The sequence below is a fragment of the Microplitis demolitor genome, chromosome 3 (assembly GCF_026212275.2).
Source record: "Microplitis demolitor isolate Queensland-Clemson2020A chromosome 3, iyMicDemo2.1a, whole genome shotgun sequence".
Taxonomy (NCBI): Eukaryota; Metazoa; Arthropoda; class Insecta; order Hymenoptera; family Braconidae; genus Microplitis; species Microplitis demolitor.
Window position 1 is genome coordinate 17563349 of NC_068547.1, and position 22521 is coordinate 17585869.

Sequence of the window (22521 nt, forward strand, 5' to 3'; positions counted from 1 at the left end):
TTATAAAGGAAGTACATTATAATGATTGGAAAAAATAAATACAATGCGTGCCTATACAGATATTATAATACAAACTTATTATAATAATTTAACACACAATCACCAGCATCATCATCATCAGTATCATCATCATAATCATAATAATAATTATTTATATATTAATATCAATATTATAATTAATATCAATCACGTTGATTATCGCGACACTTCAACAACTATTTCAGCGTGTTCTTCTTCATCCTCTTCATCGTCTATTTCGTTACTATTTCTAAATTCTTTAATAGTTTTATCGGCAGCATTTAAGTGCTCAAGTTCATCGTCACTCGCGTCTATTAATACACGGGCTGTTTTTTCACCAGTTTCTTGTTCTTGTAATTGTTGTTGTTGTTGTTGTTGTCCAGTTGTCTCGGACGTTATTTTTACACTCGACCTTCTACGGTTTCCTGGTCGACCATTGACTAAATATCTTAATGATAAAGATGGTTTTCTTCGCTTACTCGAGGATGAACTTCTACAATTTTAAGTAAATAAATATATATCCATGTAAAAAAATTCTCATAATAGTGAACTTAAAAATTTGGGAAAATTCCGAACCCGAGTCAAAAAAAAAATTCTAGTCCGGTCCTCAAAAACCTCAATTCCTTTGATGTTTTATTTGCCGCCCAGAAAGTAACTCTACTTTAGTATTAAAAATCCTCAATGAGATCTAAATGCGAATAATTTATCAATTTTAAGTTATCAGTAAGACTTCGAATTCTCAATGAATGAAAAGTTATACTTTAAACTTTGAAAAATTTTAGATAGAAAAAGGAAAGGGAGAGAATACGTCGAATGATACTTTTGAGGTTCAAGTGTGGATAAAATTGTTCCTGTATTTTTTGAGTGGCTACTACTTGAAGGACTAAACTAGGATAACTTTCTATACTGTTGTCAATCTTGAAATTTTAAATTAATCCCCAAAAACCTAATTGCGAACTTTAAGATTTAAATCCGAATTTGTTTTTTGACTCGGGAGAGCAAAAACAAGTGAGTACTTTTTAGGTATTTTTTAAACAAAAATAATTTAATGTGAGAATTTTGGTGGTTTAAAAAAAAGAAGCTTTAAAACCAACCATCAATGGTTTTTACTTTTATCAGAACGAGGTTGAAAGGTTAAATATTTCTTTTGCTCGTGAATTTTTTTAAATTTGAAAAAATGATCACCTCAAAGTTCAGAATTGTCTGAAATTTTACAATTCACTATTATGAAAATTATTTTAACGAATTTTTTTTTTTTAGATTAATAATTTTTTACTGTAAATAATTTATAATAAATAAATAAAATAAATTACTTGGGTAATGTTGGACAAGACCATAATTTAAAATCAGCTCCAAATCGTTCACCTTCCTCGATTGTTTGTGGTAAATGTATATTGAGAGTTTCCGGTAAAAAAACAGACGTAAGTGCACCGGCGACACTCAGCGAACCCATTACAATAAGTGGTAAAACTCTTGAGTATACTGCTAAATGTACGATGTACGGAAATGTTAGTAAACCAATTCCAGCAATAAATGAGGCGATTCCCATTGCTTGAGAACGTAATACAGTTGGTAATAATTCACCAACAAATACATAAAATACAGCAAATGATGCTGCTATACCAAATTTACCAATCATTGCTAATGATACTGTTACCCATACTGCATCTATAAACACATTTTATTAATTATTAATATATTTTACAAAATATTATTATTACTTGGAACATCAGAATTTTTCAACTTAAAAATTATTTAGATTTATAAAAGCTTTATACAGTAACGCGTTAGCTTAGAATTAAGAACTGGAAATATTTGATAAATTTCTGTAGAAATTACTGATAGCTTCAAATAATTATAGTTTTTAGCAGTAAATTTTACAGTTTACGATGTACTTTTGATTAAACTTGAAGTAAATTTTTGAAAATTTTTTTTGAAACTGTAATTTTTCCTGTTTTACTTTTCCCGCGCAAATAGATCCGAAATTATTAATCTTGAATTTTAAAAATACTATTTGTTCATGCTTATAAATTCTTGAGACAAGAACATGCATTCTTAATAATTATCATAAATATAAATAGAAACATGTATCAGCAATAAAATTTCTTTAATCATTTAAATTTAGATATTTACCTTCGGGTACAAACATACAAGAGACACATGCAACTCCACCAAGCAGCATTGTAAGACATAAAACCCATCGTCTTCCCAGTCTGTCCATGGCGTACCATGTAATAACATATGAAGGTATTTCAACAATACCACCTGTTGAAAATAAATTTATTCATATTTATTATCTAACTTAAAGTAGAGAAATAACAACTACTACAGCTATAATATATTCATTAGTTCAGTTATTTGTCTAAGATTCGTGTTAATAAAAGTTAATGCATATCCTTCAAGTTGCCGTGTATAATTTGAATGGTAATTGATTACATAATTTAATATTTATAAATATTTCAAGTGTTTGTTGCAATTAATTGTCATGTTTATGGAGTGTTTGTTTATTAATTTTAAAAAAGTGGAAATTAAGTATTGAAATAAAGAAAAATATTTTTAAACAGGTTTACACTTGGGCAGAAAATTAACTTCAATTTTCTTAACTGACGATAAATTACATCATATATATTGATTTTTCAAAGTATCTTATGTGGTACAAACCTATTGCAATACTGTTGTGTCTATTCCGAGTACTCTGTTCGTAGATTAATTGTTTTTTATTTTTTTGATATTTAGATTTATGTAAATATATGATCGGTGTAGATCAAAGTAAAATAAAGGAAAATTATAAAACTGTAGTAATTAAAAACTTTAATTTTAAAAGAGATTATGAAAGCTTTTAAAAACACTTCATAGAGTCGAAATACCATTTGTGGCCAATGCTATATTTTTGTACATTTAGTACTTTATTTTACTTAATAAAAAAGTATAAAATAAAAATTTTAATTTAATGGTGTGATTTTATTTTAATTTTTCAAGTGTTCAAAACTGGCCGTAAAGCGGCCAAATCGGTACTTGTTCCCTATTTAAGGAGATATTAATTTATATTATTATAGATTTTAGATATCAATCAATTGAATGTTGGTCTATATCCGGTTTCATTAGATCTAAATTATTATTTTCCGAAAAAATTTTATGTATTAAAACAGACAAGAGGAGCCATACGGTGGAGCTACCGTTTTTGGCCACTTTAGGGGCAGTTTTGAACACTGGAAAAATTCTAATAAAATAATTTATAATAGTTGCCGAAGTGAGGCGAAAAAAATTTTTCGATCGTAAAGCACACTCTGATGCTTTGCATCATGAGTCGTGTAAAAGACAGTGACATAATTAATTTTTAAAATGTGCAAAAAAACATTCTTATCACAATATTGCAATGGAAAATTTAATTTAAACTCGTTCATTAATTAAAATAAAGTATTAAATGTCCAAAAATGGAGTAGTGGCCACAAATGGTACTTTTATCTACCCTATAGGACAAATGGGTCCCATAAGAAGAAAGGACGTAAGTAATACAAATGTAAGCCCATTTTGCTTCACTCTTCCTCTTATGTATATATATGAATATATATATTTTTTACAAATAAATATAAAAAAGACCGGAGATTTGGTAAATTTTAAAAATAATTTAATTTATAAAATTAGTACTAAGATGTTAAAAATATTTTTTACTGATTGATCTTGTGAATAGTAATTTTAGATTTACATAAATTACAAATTTAATTAACGCTATCTAACAAATTTTTAAAATAATTACACTAGTGTTTATTAAAATTGTATATTTTATTTCCTCTTTCTTTTTTTTTTTAAATAAATAAAATATAATAAAAAGTCTTAAACCGGATGTAAGGGGAACAAAATATGTTTGCTAACTATTGCGTGACATGATTGAGTCACTTTGTGTATAAACACGTCGGATATAAGTGTATAACTAAATACATTACAATCTAATCATGATCGCTGCAGATATTTATGATCTTGATAAATATACATCTATATATATGAATATTTTGCTAATAGAATAGATGAAAATATAGTAATTTTATCTCGGTAAGCTTTGTTGTTTATTTTTTAGGTAAACAGTGATTAGACTCTTTGAATATTTCAATTATTACATGAGTTAATTAATATGATCTAGTCTAGACGTTATTATGTAGATTAAGATCTTACCGATGAAGAATGCGAGGTAGTCCGAGACACCAAGATTTGTCGTATTGTATGAAAGGCCATTATAAACAACGGCGTTAGCGACCCAATCAAATGCAAGTATGAAAAATTTTTTACGTATATTTGGATTTTTAATTATGTCCATTGGTGTTGCCGATGGTGGCGGTGGCCTGTCTTCGTTTGTTTGCATCTCCATTGATAATTCACTTGAGTTTCTACCATTACACGAAATTCCACGTTTTTTTAAAGTTTCCATCTAATGAATAATAAAATATATATTTATTTATTTTAATATTTTATTGCACATTTTAAACTTTTAATATTTTAACTCTGATAAAAATATTTTTAATAGAACATCTCTAAATATCTTATTTTACTTATTAATTATTGACAAACATATATGATAAAAAAAAATTTATAAAAGAAATACTTCAGGAAGTTTTCAAAAATATTTTTTTAATTAATTTGATGATAATATTTTGTTGATATTTTTATTTGAAATCATATCTACACTTCACATTTTAAAATTAGTTGTTATAAAAAAAATACTTTTACAAAGAAAAAATATTCTATCTCATATTGATATATACACTGTAAAAATTAGCGGGGTGAACGTGGAGTAACCCTGGAGTGGATGACTACTTATTTATTTAATCTCTTCGGAATGAAATTTACTCTGAAAGAGTTTATTTTAATATTAAAACTCCGAATCGAAGTGAATGCGAATTGAAATGAAATCCAGACCACTTTGAAATCACTCCGCTGAAATAACAAACTGTCTATTTACTCCGTATATAAATTTTTTTTTTCAACTCCGAAATTCCGAGTAACGGAGTGAATTCCAATTTGTAATCACTTCGGATTCACTCCCAATTTTTACAGTGTATGTAAAAAAAATTAAATTGAATTAAAATTTCGGTTTTATTGTTTAATTTGTTCATATATATGAGATGAGTCTTAAACATACACTGTAAAAAATCACAGGGGTAAGTCCAAGCGGTGTAAGTGTTAAAATCAGCGGTGTTAAATTTCAACATCGAAAGCGGTGTAAAAATAACGCCGCCGCCGGTGTAAATATTTTGTACCGGTGTTAAAACAAATTCTCCGGTGTTAAAATAACGCCGCCACCGTTGTAGGTATTCTTTACCGGTGTTAAAATATTTTATTTTGTGATTATTTTTACTTACTCAATCACTATACTTGTTAATAAATGATATTTGATATTAATTTTCATAAAGAACTGACATTTTTTGTGTTTTATAATCTTTAAAGTTCATTTTCCAAGCGAACGCAGTTTACTTTGCTTTTACACCGGTTCTACTCCGTTTTTACACCAGTTACCCTGTTTTAACACCGGTATTTTTAACACCGGTAAATTACTCTTCCTACACTGGTGTAATTTCATTTTTACACCGAGCGGAGTTAAAATGAGTCCATTTTTAACACCGCTCATTTTACAGTGTAAAAATCATAATTAATTGAATGAATTTATTTTGCATTGTTTGCTTTTGAATTTTAATTATTATACTATAAAAAATCGAAAGTGAATTCGGAGTGATTATTGATTTTATTCAAATTCGAATTAACTCCGTCACTCGGAGTCTCGGAGTCAAAAAAAATTACTCCACTTACGGAGTAAATAAGGAGTTTGCTTTTTCAACGGAATCATTTTGGAGTAGTCTGGATTATATTTAAATCCGCATTCACTCCGATTTGGAGTTTTAATATGGAAATAAACTTCCCTTCGGAGTAAATTTCACTCCGATAGAATTAAATAAGTAAACAGTCATCCGCGCCACATTCACTGCGTATTTAATACAATGTAAAAGCATCAATAGGTTTTTATTTTTATCTCTATTTAACGTTGTGATGGTTGATAAAGTAGGAATGTAAGATATTTTGTTGGCTGTTTGAATTTAATTAACTGAGAATAAATTAACTTTGCAATGTTCTATATAAATACTTTTATTAAAAAATTGGCGTTTAAAATAATCATTACTTGTCTTATTTTATAAAAAAAACAGGATATTAGATATTTTACCTCTATTTTACGTAAAAAATTTGTTGGAACTGTTTTTCTATTAACACGGGCCATGTGTTGTACAATAACTTCGGCTTCATCTATCCTATTTTTACTGAGAAGCCATCGTGGAGATTCCGGTATTATCCACCAGTAGCTAAATAGTAAAATAAAAGGTACCGACGTTGCCAAAGACAGCGAAAACCAATTTCGCAAAAGATATCCCTAAAAAAAATAAAAAATAAACGAAGTAGAATTATTTTAAGTATATACTGGAAATATTATTGAATTATTTATAACTCTTAGTTATCTTTAAAATTAATTGAGTATAAGAATAATAATAGTTACAGTGTATTTAAATATTTATGAATACTAAGTTTCACTTTTAATATTTTAGTACTCTATCTTCGTTTCATATTATTTATTTAACAAAAAAAAATAACAATTATTATTTTTTGTTATTTATACATTCTTGAGCCAATACATTAAAGTCGATTAGTATGCAAAAGTCGTTAAGTAATTTGCACATAGAGTGAATAAGAGAACAAAGAAAATAAAAGATACATGAAAAATATATTAAAATAATATTGTTTTGGTAATTAATTATATATTGATTTTTTAAAATTTAAGATCAATTATCATTAATCAGTTTGTTTTTTTTAGTGTTGAGAATTTAAAAAACTTTATTTCAATGGAATAAATATATTTTAATTTAGTAGTGATTAAATATTAAGTGAAGTAAAAAATAATTCATATGAAAAAATATTGATATTTACCAGCAACGCAAGAAGACACATGGCGGTAGCAAAAAACATACAAATAACCATTCCTGCAAATGTTCTGTACCTTGGACCCATTAATTCCAATGCTAAAATAATAAAATATATTTTTATTTTGTTTAAAATAATTAATATTCATTTGAAATATATGTTATTACCCGGGTCAAAAATAAAACTTGGTTCAGGTTCACTTCATCTTATTTTCTTTTGAAGTTTGTGATTTGCTGACGATTTTTCGATAAGATCTCTTTCGACTTAAATGAAATATTTTCAATTTTTTGAACTTTTTTCATCTTACACGGAGAGAAATTTATGGTAACCGTTCCTAATACGTTTATGAAATATCATCCCATACCGTTATAGTAATGACTACTTGGAATTATGGGATATAAGTCTATACTTTTTGGGAAAAGTTTCTATAAGTATGGGAACAATTACCATCATTATGGTAACAGTTCCCATATTGCATGTGAAAGAATCATGGTAATGATTACTGTAATATTATTGTAATTGTTCCCATTATACTATGGTAAACGTTACTATAATATTGTGGTAACATTTGAAAAAAACCGGTTACCATGCATTATGGGAACCATTCCCATCATATATTGTACACGGAGAGAACATTATGGTAACAGTTACAATATATAATGGGAATGGTTCCCATACTGCATGGTAACCGGTTTTTTTGAAATGTTGATTATAGGAACGGCACCCATATATATTATGGTAATCATTTCTATAATTATGGGTATAATTCCCATATGGTACTGGAATAGTTCCTATGGAATCATGGTAATCGTTACCATGTAACTATGATAATGGTTACCATAATATCATGGTAATAATTTCCATACATTATGGGAATGATTACCATAATATTATGGTAACCATTACCATACTATGATGGTTATGTTTACAATAATATTATAGGAATAGTTACCATAATATATAGGGCTTATTCTCATATACACTTAGGAACCATTACAATGTGGTTATAGGATCGGTTACTATTTGCTTGTGGGAACTATTCCTATGAGTATGGTAATCATTACCATGATTCTTTCACATGCGATATGGAAACTGTTACCATAATGATAGGGATTGTTCCCATACTTATGGAAACTTTTCCCAGAAAGTATGGTTCTATATCCCATAATCCCAAGTAATCATTACCAGAACGGTATAGGATGATATTTCATAAACGTACTAGGAACAGTTACCATAATTTTCTCTCCGTGTAGTTTTAACTTATTTCAAATTATTTGTATTTTTCGATCTTAGTTTGAACTTATTCGTCTTTACTTCGAGCACGATAATTATTCACCTTACTTTTGACTTGCTGAACGGTTGAAAAAAAGTTATTTATTCGCCTTAATATATAAAAATTATTTCACCTTAGTTTTGACTTTTTCGCCTTATAATTTAAGTCGAGTAAGTCGTCGTTAAGTCTAAACCAAGTCAATTTCGACTTAATTTCAGCGTTTTCGTCTTAAATCGTGACTAAGTAAGCCAGCGAAGTCTAAACCAAGACGAAAACTCAAGGTATTTCATATCTTTGTAAAAAAAGCCGAGTTTGTCTTGTGAAAAACGGCTCTAAATCAAGTTTTATTTTTGACCCGGGTGTTATTGCTATCTTTTTCATTTGTTGAATAGAATATAAAAACTTACCAAGAATGAATGGTATTTGATAAATGGCAGGAAAAAATAGGCCATTGACAGTTCTAAGTGCTGTATATACAACATAATTAGGACTAAAACTCGTTGCAATTGAAAATATAACTTCTAGAAATAGTATAGCAAAGAATGCAGTTCTTCTACCCCATTTGTCAGCAATCCATCCAAATACAACGTTACCAAATAGACTTCCAACGTAGAAGAATGTTGTGGATGTGGATGGCAGCCAACTGTTGTCACATACCAAATCTAGCTACGAGGATTCAAAACACAATTAAGATAATGAAATTCATTATTCAAATTAAATTAAATAATTATTTTTATTTTTACTCATATAAATTATTTATAATTTATAGTTTCATTTTCAATATTAATTTCAAAATTTTATGATGGGTTAAATACTTTTTACAAGTAAGCGAGGGTGGGGTACTATGGGTTATTTAAACTCTCAGAGCGAAACCAGGAATTTTTAAATTTCGGAGCGAAATGTACCCGGGGCAAAACGGGGCATTTATAAAATTTAACGTATTTGAAATGACATTTTTTTTGGCAATTAATTAATTAAAATAAGAAAAAATGACATTTTTTTGCTACACTGGAAAAAAAAACTTTTCCCAAGTATAAATACTTCATTTAAAAAAAATTTACTCGGTACTATACAACCATTAGTGAGGAATTTTTTGAGCTCATAACAGATTAAAATAAAAATATTTGTTTTTTTTGGGACACCCTAATGTATAGACTTGAAAACAGTTTTTTTTTCTCAGTGTATAGTTTTTAAGAGTATTCGTCGTACTTATAATTAAAATTATCAATAAAAATGTAACTATTGATAAATTTAATGTTAATATTTCACTGTAACAAATCGGGAGTGAATTCGTAGTGATTACGGATTCAATTTAAATCCGAATTCAACCCGCCACTTGGAATTTCGGAGTTTCAGAAAAAATCGCCACATACAGACTAAATAGGGAGTTTATTTTTCCAGTGGAGTGATTTCGGAATGATCTAGATTTTATTTAAATCCGCATTCACTCCAGATTTACTCCGCTAATTTTTTATAGTGTAGTATTCAGAAAAATAAGTAACATATACTATTATTGATCAGTGGTTATCTATATACTTATATTTAAAGCTTCCGCGGTTATTGTATTTTTTTCCAATTTAAAACTTTTATCTTACAATTTATTATAAATTAATTATGTCTGGTATTTTATATTTAATTACTTAGAAAAAAATTTTACTTATTACTATATGCTGATATTAATTATTGTTTAAAATCGTTTACTGATATTTAAATACGGTAATTATGCAGGTGATTTATTTTATTTTTTTTTTTAATTTTCTTGGTAAGATTTTCTACTGTCATCAAAGTATTTATATAAAATCAAATCATTAATATAAAAATATCTTTCAAAAATTTATCACTTGTAAAAAAAAAATCATTTTTAGTTCTTAAAAAAAAAATTTCAAAAAGTACCTATCGATTTTAAATTTTTGATGTGCAAAAATGAAATCGTACTTCAGCATAAAAAAGAAAGTAATGTGCTCGTACATACAAAGATAAAATAATAAATATTTTCCAAGTGAAAAAGTTATTTTTCACAAGATTATTAAATAAATATAATAATTAAAAATAATGTGATGAAATTTTTCACTGAAAAGTTGGGTAATAATTGATATGAGCGTAAAGTACTTATGACAGGAACAGAAGCTGATTGATGAAGCACTTCTCTTGAGCTAATACAGCATACCAGTGCAACAGTGTGTCACCCGTGAATATATATATAGATATATAGATATAGATATCCATCCATGATAGTGATTGAGGAGTGGAAAAGGAAGAAGAGAGAAAAACATTTTAATCAATCATTCTCGACATTGACACAAATAAACGTATTAACTAATAAGATTCATCCAAGTATCTAACTTATATATACATATATCGCTCTTAATATAAACTAATATAATAATTTGTAATTATTATTCATTTCAGTGTAAGCTGGTTATTAAATATTGTATAGTATCGCGCTGTACTGCGGTAAAATATGAATAAAAAAATAGAAAAAAAATAATAATAATAATAATAATAAACGGTGAGAGTTTATTGCTACTGGTACAATTAGTTGAAGTTTGTCCGGACGATAATAGTATGTGTAGGCTCCCACAGCAAGAGATGTCCATCACCGTCAGTTGACAGGAGGAGCGTGTCCCTCTATGTACTTATTCGGTACGGTATCTACCTCATAGCCCTCTCTTTGAGTAAACCCGCATTTAACCCTTCTCTTATATGCATGCAGTACTCGACTCTTTTACCACTTCAAACTTCAACCTTCTGATAAAACAACTATCCGATACTTTTATTACTATCATTATATTTAATATTGATTCTTATAGCAAAACTTTTATATAAATCTATCTTAAAATTAAAATAATTATTACTCTTCCCGTATTACAAAATTTTTTCAAAAAAATTTTTATTCCACACTATAGAAAATTTTGGTGTAAAAATGATCCCCGAGAACTTTACACGGTCGTGTAGTGTGAAATGACGGTGTAAAAATTCCTCGGTGTAAGTTATATATCCGTGTAATTTTAACACGGTGTAATCTATTTTTTTACACCATTCTGTGTTACACCAAAATTTTTACACCGAGTCATTTACACTACACCGAGTTCAAAAAAATTTTAAGTGTTGACGTTGTAAAACTTGTTAATTCACACCACCTAAATTTAACACGATATATGGTGTAATTTTTACACCAAAATTTTTACACTAAGTCCAAAATTTTGAATTCACACCGTCTAAATTTCACATGGTTTGGTGTAATTTTCACACCAAAATTTTTACGCCGAGTTATTTACACTCCACCGAGTCCAAAATTTTTTTACGATGTACTAAATTTCAAAATGTGACACAATGATGAATTTTTTATCAATTATTTTTAGGAGTTCAAAAATAATTAATAAAAAATTTACTTCATTAATCATCAATAAATTATATTTTTATCTTAGAATGTTAATATCGTTGCAATAAATCTGAATGCAACGAAAGTATAATTTCATAATTTCAAACTAAATCTTTAATAAAATAACTAGATAGTTTAATATACTACTAAACCTAATCTTGAGTAGGCATAAAATTTGTACCAATTACTGTAGTTAGTAGTCTGTAATCATTGAATTTCAACTGATATATATGTATATTTATGAATTTTTTTTTTTACAATGTGGGATGTAGCTGAGAGCTTCCAGCTTCCGGTGAAAAAACGTCACTACTTCTGAGTCAAGTTCTGACCCCTTCGGTGATCAGTCAGCAAAATTTTTTATTTGAATTGAGAAATGATTCATAAATTTTAATTACTGTCTACATAGTAATAGAAAGAGAGAGAAAGAGGGTGAGCGAAAAAATAAAAGTTTGTTTGAAGAATTTAAGAAACGGAAGTAATGTAGCGGAAGGACGTTGGATGTTGGAATTTGTTGGATGTACGTCAATGAAACGCACCGAGTACCGAGTAAATACTATACTGACTATATATATATTTATATATATGTAGATATTGTAATGTGTAGGTGTGGAAGTAGTGTAGTACTCTCTGGTGGCTTGGGTGAGTGTTTGATGTGTGACATATCACATGACCGGATATGCGGGGGTAGGTAAATTGGTCGGCAATTGCTGACGCCACTAGAGCCTGAAAAACCTATCGGCCAGTCACTCCGTATCAACTATTTATCTACATACCTGGATTACTATTTTCAAGGTGAATGCACTCTTTTATTATTACCATTACTATCATCGTCATCATCATCATCATTACCATCCATTAACCTTACGGACATAAGGGCTCATACATACATACATATATATATATATATATATATATATATATATATATATATATATATATACTGTAAAAAGAGCGGTGTTCAAAATGGATTCAATTTAACACTACGAGGTGTTAAAATGAAATAACACCGATGTAGGCAGTGTAATTTGGCGGTGTTAAATTGGTGTAAAAAAAAATTCCACGAATAGAAATTAGAAAAAAAAATGTATTACATATAAAAAAATATAAAAATTTAAATTTTGCTATGTACTTATTTATGTTATACATAATTTATTTAAAAATTACACAGTTTTACGCTCATCATTTCAATCACCAACAATTTAATTAATTCATTAAAACACTGCTTAACCCTAGTGATTGAGTATAATTAAAAATATTCATAAAGTAAAATATTTTCAACATCGAGAAATTTTTTCTACACCGGTAAAGAAAATTGACACCGGCAACGGTGTTATTTTAACACCGTTTTCGATAATGAAATTTGATACCGAAAATTTTAATATCTACACCGCCTGGACTTACCCCGTTTTTTTGTAACAGTATATAAATATATATCTATATATAATATAATCTAACTACTTTAATTAATAAATTGTGATAAAGAATTTTATAAATTTAATTGTAAATAATTATTGTTCGTGTAATTTATTGCTTATTCATCAATATTTTGATTAACTTGTACTTCAGTTAAAAAAAAAAAAAAAGTATATATCTATCAATCTGTTGTACTTAAAATGAATGAAAAAATTTTGAATAAATTATCAATTTATCTTCAAATGAATTATTGGATTGTGTATCGATAAGTGGACATAAAACGAATCATTTTAATTTTAATTACTATATACAGGAATTCAGATGAATATCAAAGTAGCTCTTGATTATGTATTGCGCTTTCAATAAATATTAATAATTTAAATTTATTATTATAGACTTCGAATGAGTTAAAGGATTTTTATTTACTATATTTATTACATATTAAATGATCATTATATATGATCATATTCATATTCACCATAAGCATTACTGTCAATTATCTTATATGAGTGTTCAATTAATAAATAATTTATTTATCTGATATTAATTGTTAAAATGTTTTGATGAAAAAAAAATTTCAATTCATTTAATTAGATAATTCAATGTTAATTAAATTTTTGAATCATTTTATAGTAAGTTAATTGGTTTTAGTAATTATCGATGTATGTCAAGTATTTCCTCTGATTCGTGGGATAAGTAATTAAAGATTTTAATAGAACTAGTAATTACTTTGAATATATTTATTAATAAACTTGCATTTAATTATAATAATAATTTTTTTTAAATTATTTAATTTTTAATAAAATTAATATTTTATGAACAAGAAGCATGTATCACACGCTGAAAATTGCTGTAATTTAATCTACGGAGGTAATAATTTAAATTTACCGAGAAATTTTGTTGACTATCTACAAGTACAGTCTCATTTTTAGTTACGAAAATCGAAATTTTTCAATTTTTAACTTCCTGCAATGAAAATTTAAAATTAAAAAAAAAAAAAAAAGTTATCAGTTTCGGTTCGATTTTCGATAATCGAATTTTTAACAGATCTTGACCTTTTGCGGTCTTAAGAAACTATTTTGACTATTTCCGGGTGGACGTTCGACCGCGCGCGCGTGTGTGTGTGTGTGTGTAGACTTTTTTTGTCCGACGATATCTTTGGAACAAATTAAACGATTTGAACGTGTTTTGCAGCAATCGAAAGGGCTCACTAAAACTTAGAACTGATTAGATTTTGGAGTCGATCGGTTAAGTAGTTTAGAAGTTATACGAAGAATAAAAATCATATTTTGTTTTTTTTTTTTTTTTACTATTTGCTGCAATAAGTTTTAAATCGTTCGACCGATCTGTTTAAAAGTTCGATCGAATCCAAGTCTCAACAAGCTCTATTGATCCGCAAAGCACGTGCAATCAGTCGATTTTTTCCAAAGATATTGTCGGACAAAAATTAATTTTTTTCAGCAAAATTTATGTTTTTTCAATATAGATTTTTGACCTCGAAGAGCTCAAAAGTTTACCTATAATAACATTTTCGAGCTCTCTGAGCGGGAAGTTTTGGGGTTGGTCCACAGGGTTAACCGTGTTTTAGATTTTTTTTTTAAATGTCATGATCATCGAAAATAAATATTCGAATTTAATACATCATTTTAGAAGTCTAAAAAATAATATACTATTTTTAAATCGTAATGAAAAAATTTTTTTTATAATTTTTAGAATAATTATAATACTTTGACGACTGTAAAAATTTTTACAATGTTAACTTTGATAAAAAAATAAGACAAATATTTATTTTTATGTTATGTAAGAAAACTAATAAAAATATTTTTTGTCAAAGAAATTTGTTTCTTTTAATTTTCAAAGCAGAAAGTGAGAGAGAATGTACTTTTGTATAATTACTGATAATTTTAAAGCAAATATTCCCCTACTAGTTGTTAATAATTACTCTTAATTTAAGTAAACATCAGACAAGATAACTTTTTATTGTTTTTATGAATAACTATTCACTCGCAAAGTAAAATATATAATCTATTAATAGTACTTTTCTACTGCAGGAAACTAAAAATAGTAATAGAAATTAATAATTTTTCTGAACATATCTCGCAGGATAAATTTTAATAAAATATATCTAACAATATCTAAAAATATATTTTTTTCAAGAATGTGCGATAAAGTTGTGAACCTGAGACAATGATGAGAAGACGTTTTAAATAGATAGGGCAGTAAAAGGCCAAGGCGATGTATTACAATAAAATGTCACGTGAAATTAAAGTCGGGCGTTAGTCTCCACGGGACGTATTAGAAACAACCTAATCAACAAATTAACACTTGCAAAATATGTATATCCATATACACTAAAATATACATGTATAATTTATATAGACTCTCGAGAAATTATGCAAATTAAAATAAAACCAAGGGACTGAGCTCAAGATCACCCACTCATTTATCTCTCTAATATTTTATACAAAGTCTAGTTTAAACAAAATTTATTAAAGTTCCTAAATTTTTTCCCTTATTAAATAATTTTATTAATGATAATTACACGGTAAAAAATTGGTAGTGATTACGGATTTTATTTAAATCCCAGTTCGCTCGGAGTTCTGGAGTTTTTAAAAAATTAACTCCGCATACGGAGTAAACAGAGTTTGTTTTTTTCCCGCGAAGTAATTTTGGAGTTAACTAGATTTTATTCAAATCTGCATTCACTCCGATTTGAAATTTCTGTATAAAAATCTACTTCTTTTAGGAGTGAATCCGTAAATTCTTTGTAGTGTATCTGAATTTTTTTAAAATTAATTGTGACAGCGGTAATTACTTAGTTGGTAATAAAATAAAAAGAGAGAGTTTACCTCTGTGACAAGAGTGCTGTCATAGTCCCGCCGATCATAATTCCATCCGTACAGACACTTGGTGATCGGCCAGTCGACACTACTGACGGGGGTTGGAAATTTAGCGGTTGAAATACCGTCGTTGGCTAAATAATTAACTTGGTGTAACCATTCTTCAATAATAGACGTGTAGTTTACGTCGTACATGAAACACCTCGAGTACTGACGTCTGCCGTCTGACCTTACGGTGTAGGGTAACGATAACGCTTTACGTTCGTCTAGTGTCATAAAACTTGTTATATTTTCTAACTCCGGTATCCTGCACCAATGATCAGGTGATGCACTTACAAATACCTGTAATAATTTTTAAATATATATATTTAATAAAAAATTTCAAAAGTCAATTGTTTTAAAAATTAAATCAAAATTTTGAGCAAAAAAAAAATTATATAATTAAAAAAGAAGTAATTGTCAAAATTTATATACAATAATTGATGAAGAGATTAAAATTAATTGGGATGTTAAAGAATTTCTTTTTTTTTTAAATTTCAAATTTTAAATAATTTTATTTTGACGGCAATTCAAATAATTTTATTTTTAATTAATAAAGTTTAAAAAAAATTTAGTTTAATTTAAATATAATTACGTAATAAATTAAAAATGAAAATTTAATTGATGAATCATTTCATAGAAAAGTTCACGTATTCTTCTGATGATAATAAATAAATTATTATACTCGTTCCATTAAGTAACAATAAAAAAATTTATTAAACCTAAGTACAAAAAAAAAAAAATCGAATAATTACCTGAGAAAAGGCCAGAAAAGCCGCTGGTAGTGTAGCCGGTATACAGAGCAAATAATACATGATATTTTGATATCGGCCCTTCTCACCCACATGCACCAAGACCTCATCAAAGTCTATGGAGCTCATTGTTTCAGGGCGAGAGGTAAGTGTGCTCTCGTCACGTTCAACGACAGGTCGTTTATTGAATCTTGTCTTAGATCAGATGGCATGTCCACCGTTCATCCTCCTACCAACTTGTCACTACAACTATTCACTTCTTCTTCTTTTTCGTTTTGTACTTCTTCCTTTCATTCATTTATTTCATCACTATATTTATTATTTAACTTTATCTTTTAGCAATTCGTCTTCGCTTATCGAGTTTACGACTTTATTTTAAAATTAAGTCTTAATTTTCACAGTACAAAGTTTGTTAAGTCTCGGAATAGAAGACCGTCACTACTTAGTGCACTTGAATCCCTATCAGTACTTAAATTGGATCCTACACTATACGATGCGATAACTTTCTTTTTTTATTGATATACTGAATACTAAATAGTGTTTAGTAAAATTTCAACTATTATTCAATACTTTAAGAAACAACATTTTGCGCGGCAATTTATTATTTCAAATAATTCAAATTTTATATCTTCAGTTAATAAATTATTCTGATTGTAAATCAGCTAAAAAATATAAAAATAATTTCTCGTCCGTCTCGTCATCAAAGCAATTATTTTAGCGTTCTGGACGCACGCACTTTCATTAGTAAAATTATAACTGAATTCACTATTTATTAATTATTGATATAAATATATATAAATATATATTTATTTTTCTTAAATAATTAAATGCACTTTAATTGTTAATTATTAATAAAATAATTTTTCACATATTTATGTTTGATAAAATTTTTTATTGTATGTCAACCATTGTTGTCGGTCATGTTGAAATTTTTCGTTGTTTCTATCATTTTTATAAATATTTATTTATAATTAATGTTATCAGCGACGTTATGAGGATCGGGTTTTAAAGTAAAACTGTTATTTTGATGATATGGAGAAGCGGCGGTCCAGATTCATTGGAGACTCTGTAACATAACGCGCGAGAATATCAACTGAGTGTTTTACGAGAGAGTTGCTTTGGAGTAAAATTGTACTGAGTGACGTGAACGCGACTTATATTATCGACAACTAAACACTCATAGTAAACCTTCGTTATTTTATGTTTTATACTCAGTACTCCTATTTGCCCATATTATAAAGCAGATTTACTACGAGTACATTTTATTGATATTTTAATACTAGACTGTAACAATATTTATATCTTTACATATTTGTAGATATAAACATATATTTAAATGTCATATTGGAGATTTCAATGATTTAATTTGCTTATGTCTTTCTTTATATTTGTAAAACTCTTATCATTAAATCAATAGATTATTGATTACTTTAAGAGGATGTTCAGTTAATTATATTTATAAATATTTTATTTGCACTAAAAAAAAAAAAAAATAAATATGCACGTTTAGAAAATTCAAAAAACTAGAGGCGTAATTTTTCGAAAAAAATTTTTTTTTAAATTTATCATTTAGAAAAATCATTCAAAACTTATCAGATGTCGGCTAATTTCAGTATCATAAATTTCTCATTAAATATTTTAACTTACATATTTTTAAAATGAAATCTAACAATTTACGCATGTAGAAAATTAAAAAAGCTACAGGTGCAATTTTTTTAAATATTTTTTTTTATAATTTATTGTTTTTAAACAAAGTCAAAAATTACTAAATGTCGGCTGCTTCAGTACCATTATTAAAAATTTTGAATCTAATATATTTCTAGCGCAAAAATTTAAAGATTTCATTCAAAATAATTTTCTAAGTCAAAGGCCCCTAAGTTTATTTCAAAATATTTTTTTTTTTTTTTTTTTTTTGCGGTAGTGAAAATAAATTTTAATTTTTTTCTATAAAAAAAATTATTTCTCCCGCTGGATATGAAATTAATTGCAATAAATTTTATCGACTTTTCACTCGAAAAAATGTTGTTTTCACAAAAGTTATTTTTTTCTGTGTATATTGTAAATCATGAATTACAATAAAATTAAAAAAAAAAAAAATTATAGATTTTATTTACAAGACTTTTGTTACCATTAAATTTTTTCGTTACTTAATTTAAAATTGAAGCAGAGTAAAAAAATTTTCTATTAAATTTATAAAAATAATCGAGTATTGTTTATTGTTTTATAGTAAAAAAAATTAAAGTTTAAAATAAAGGTTAAATTAAAAATTTAACGGTAAATTTTAGTGTATAAAGCTTTGAAGGTAAGGTAAAGTGATGAAGGTAACGACTGGAATAAATTTTCCGTAGTGATGATCAAAGAATTATGATATGGATTACCGGTAGTAAAAGTATGACGTACAAGCGTTGGTGGTTATGATCCATACTACATGCCAACTATTATATATTGTCTTATCATATCTGTACTTACACATAAGTACACATAAGATTATTAAGACGTCACTCGAGACTCAGTAAAATAATAAAAATCTGTAATTAAAATAGATTTTAAAGTTATTTATAATTCTTTTTATGTATCTGTGAAATTGACGTAGACTTAGAAATTTTATACTCAATTTTTTAATATATATATATGATAAATATTTATTACAATAGCCTCATATTACTTGAAAAAAAAAATTTGAGTAAATTAGTGCATAATAAAAAAAAAATAATAAGTTAATACGTGAGATAGAATAAGACAAAGAAGGACATGCTCTGATTTCTCATGTGTGGGATAAGAGAGTAAAGCCGGTCCCTCTATTTACGTCATTGACGCGGTGGCGCGTGCCGAAACGTCATACAAATGCGAGGATTGAAAACTAAATAACAAACAAATAAAAAAATAACTTGGAATGTGCAATAAAAACAAATAATTAAATAAAGTAAATTGATATCATTGAACATAAGAATGAATAGAATTATTGAATAATTATAAATGAATAAAATAAATAATTAATAATGATTATAAAAAAAATTTGTAATTTCGTGAGATTACTAATTGATTTTAGTAGCGTGAGTGCACAATGTTGCTACTCACTGAGTCTGAGTTATTTAATCTTTGTATCACTTTATTGAAATTATTGATATAGAGCCTTTAGTTCATATAAATATATCATATTATTTATATATGATTATTTTCAATGGTTATGAGGATTAAGATACTACATTGTTTGTAGTTTTATTATAAAAAATAATGTTGACAAGATAAGAGATGGTACTGAGTTTACTACTGCAGAGTAATGAGCACGTGATATTTGCGGATATTAATTACACTTTCGCACTATATCTGATAGCTAATAACTCAGTGTCTTGAGTAATTTAAAAAAAAAGTTTTAGCAATTAATATTTTTAAATATTAATTACTTAGCATATATATTTATTTTAAAATTTAAAAAAATATGCAGCCGTTAAATCGTGACCAGATACACGTGGGAAGTATAATGTAAGTAGATTGCAACATTTGAATTCTTGACATATCAAAATATAAGTATCTATGACATTTAGCAATAAAGAAAATATAAAATTTTATTTTTGATTTATTTAAAATAATTATTTTTATTTATTTTTATTATTGGAGTTTTAATTGTTGAGTAATAAAAAAAAATTTACTATGAGGGATTTATTTTATTAATAGATAAATTTCGTATCTCTTATTTGTATTTGAAATAATTTTAACGTCTTAATCTAATAATAGTAAGACAGTTTTTCTTTAACGTGATGACAAGTGTCATTGCCGTGATAAATTATTTGATTATTAGATTAAATTATAAAAGATAATTTATTTAATAATTATTATGATTAATTTGAAAATTATATTATTTTTCTAGTTTAATTTAAATCAATCATTTTAAATAAATTTTAAATACAGATGAAAATATTTTAATTTTTTATAAATAATTTGTAATTTTAAAAAAATTAGTTAATTAATTGAAGAAAAATATTCAAATTAAACATAAGCGGATTTTTGTTTTCTATTTTTAATAATAAATATTAAGGTATATATAGCAATTACTTTTATAATTATTATGTTTTTGTCTATATAAATGTACACCCGAAGTGGAAATAACAAATTAGTGATTTATGATGTTAACTATGAGATTATAAAAGTAATATTAGATTGTTGTTACAAGGCCCTAACGTCCATTTTCGTATTTCGGTCACGTGTACGTCTTTTTATTAACGATCTTACTGCAATTCTCAGTGACGTCATACAGTACAATTTTGTAATCAAATTTCTTGGTCTCAAAAAAACTCATCATTAACTCATAAATGCTAAAAATATTAATCTATAATTATATATTTTTAAATCGGTTATTATATTCAAAAATAAATATGACTAATTATAAATAAGAAAATTATAAGGAAATAAACAAAATCTTACCAATGAAAATTTTCAAAGATTAAAATTCCATCTCTTGATTTAATTATTAATTAATATGTACCTTAATAATTATAAAAATTAATGCATGAACCAAACAATCACGTCACCTCACTAAAAATATAAATTTTTTATTTTTCTTTCACTAAAAGTTTGTATCATTATAAAAATTTATTAATTATTTTCCACAACTAATCGGTTTATCTACTTATGTATTTATATAAAGCGTTAATTATACTGATTAAATATAATTATTCTAACCATGTAAATAAAGTATAATTATTTATAAGGAGCGCGAATATTGGCCGGGGTAAAGCGGCACTCGGAAGTTCGGCCGTAGCCACGGGCACTCTTCAACGAATCAATCGAATCACTGCAACCTCCGACATCCGGCTTCAGTACGCGGGTTGATACATCATTTCTTTTATGTTCCCAGTATAATAATAATTATAATAATAATAATAATAATAATAATAATATTAATAATAAAAAAATTTATTTATCATTTGTTCGTTACCGAATTAAAAAAAGATAAATAAAATTTGAATATTCAAATTACAAAAATTAATTAGCGAAATTATGAAATTTATTAGTTAACATAAACCGAAGAAGTGATTCGAGTTTAAAGAGATACAAAAACGGGATTCACTAATAAGGGATATTTTAAGATGATAAAGTGATATAGCTAATAAAAAATATAAAAACTATAAAATTTATACGTGTAACAAGTGGTACCCATGGCAAACTTAAACTGAAACAACGTGCTGGGGACTACGATCTCCTGTACTGTCCTCATATCTATCATTACATTTTAAGGTCTCCCTTCTCCATTTTTCTCTCACTCCCTCGTCACTCTCTATTTCACTTTTATCCGTCTCTTATCTCTTCACGTCCCTCATTGTCCGATATATATACATATATAGTGTACCTATACTTTACTAGATATGAGATGTAGGCACCACTCTCATCACAGTCACTAGACTATTAATATAAAAGGGGTTCTTCAATACTCAACAACGTAACTTGTGTATACGTCATACAATCTTTGATTTATTTTTCACGTATGCAATCTACCTAGTTTATTATCAGCACTATTATATGTACATATAAAAAAAATAATTCGCCGATTGCTTGACCCTGCGGGCTATAGTCTTAGAATTAGTTGCGGTTTCAAACACGTTTGACACCCGGACAATCAACTGTATATTTTTTTTTTTAATTACCTACTAATCTAGTGACTGATTTTTATTCCATATATTCATATATATTATAAATAAGTCCGTTGATAAAATTTATTAGATATGAAACGAAAAATTTTTTGCAGATCAATTAATTTAGTTTATTATTTGTACTGTAAAATTTTTTTACTTTTAGTGTTAATGGTGATATAAAATAATTAATGTTTTATTTGAGATTTTTTGTGTTGCC

General features: G+C 26.9%; 1 protein-coding gene across 3 annotated transcripts; it reads right to left on the reverse strand.

Moving 5' to 3' along the window:
• Positions 1 to 34: 34 nt before the first annotated feature.
• Positions 35 to 22226, reverse strand: LOC103572319 (organic cation transporter protein). 3 transcript variants are annotated; one of them, XM_053737160.1, is made up of 11 exons: positions 21813 to 22226; positions 21097 to 21207; positions 16678 to 17740; positions 15893 to 16225; positions 8656 to 8914; positions 6982 to 7073; positions 6227 to 6430; positions 4189 to 4441; positions 2152 to 2283; positions 1332 to 1686; positions 35 to 511 (listed from the first exon to the last, which is right to left on the reverse strand). In XM_053737160.1, exons 3-11 carry the CDS (start codon positions 16801 to 16803, stop codon positions 196 to 198), a joined length of 2070 nt encoding a protein of 689 aa, XP_053593135.1. In that variant the 5' UTR covers positions 16804 to 17740; positions 21097 to 21207; positions 21813 to 22226; the 3' UTR covers positions 35 to 195. The 3 variants fall into 3 exon arrangements, with proteins under 3 accessions (XP_053593135.1, XP_053593133.1, XP_008549084.1); XM_053737158.1 differs by having other exon boundaries at positions 21355 to 22226; XM_008550862.3 differs by lacking the exons at positions 21097 to 21207; positions 21813 to 22226 and adding an exon at positions 19053 to 19070.
• Between the last annotated feature and the right edge of the window lie 295 nt (positions 22227 to 22521).

Excerpts from the sequence above, each read along its gene's own strand:
- LOC103572319 (XM_053737160.1), bottom strand. The coding sequence starts at position 16,803 with ATGAGCTCCATAGACTTTGATGAGGTCTTGGTGCATGTGGGTGAGAAG. Across the intron at positions 8,915-15,892 it reads ACAGCACTCTTGTCACAGAG|CTAGATTTGGTATGTGACAA; the intron begins GTAAACTCTCTC and ends GAATCCTCGTAG. Across the intron at positions 7,074-8,655 it reads TCAAATACCATTCATTCTTG|CATTGGAATTAATGGGTCCA; the intron begins GTAAGTTTTTAT and ends TTATTATTTTAG.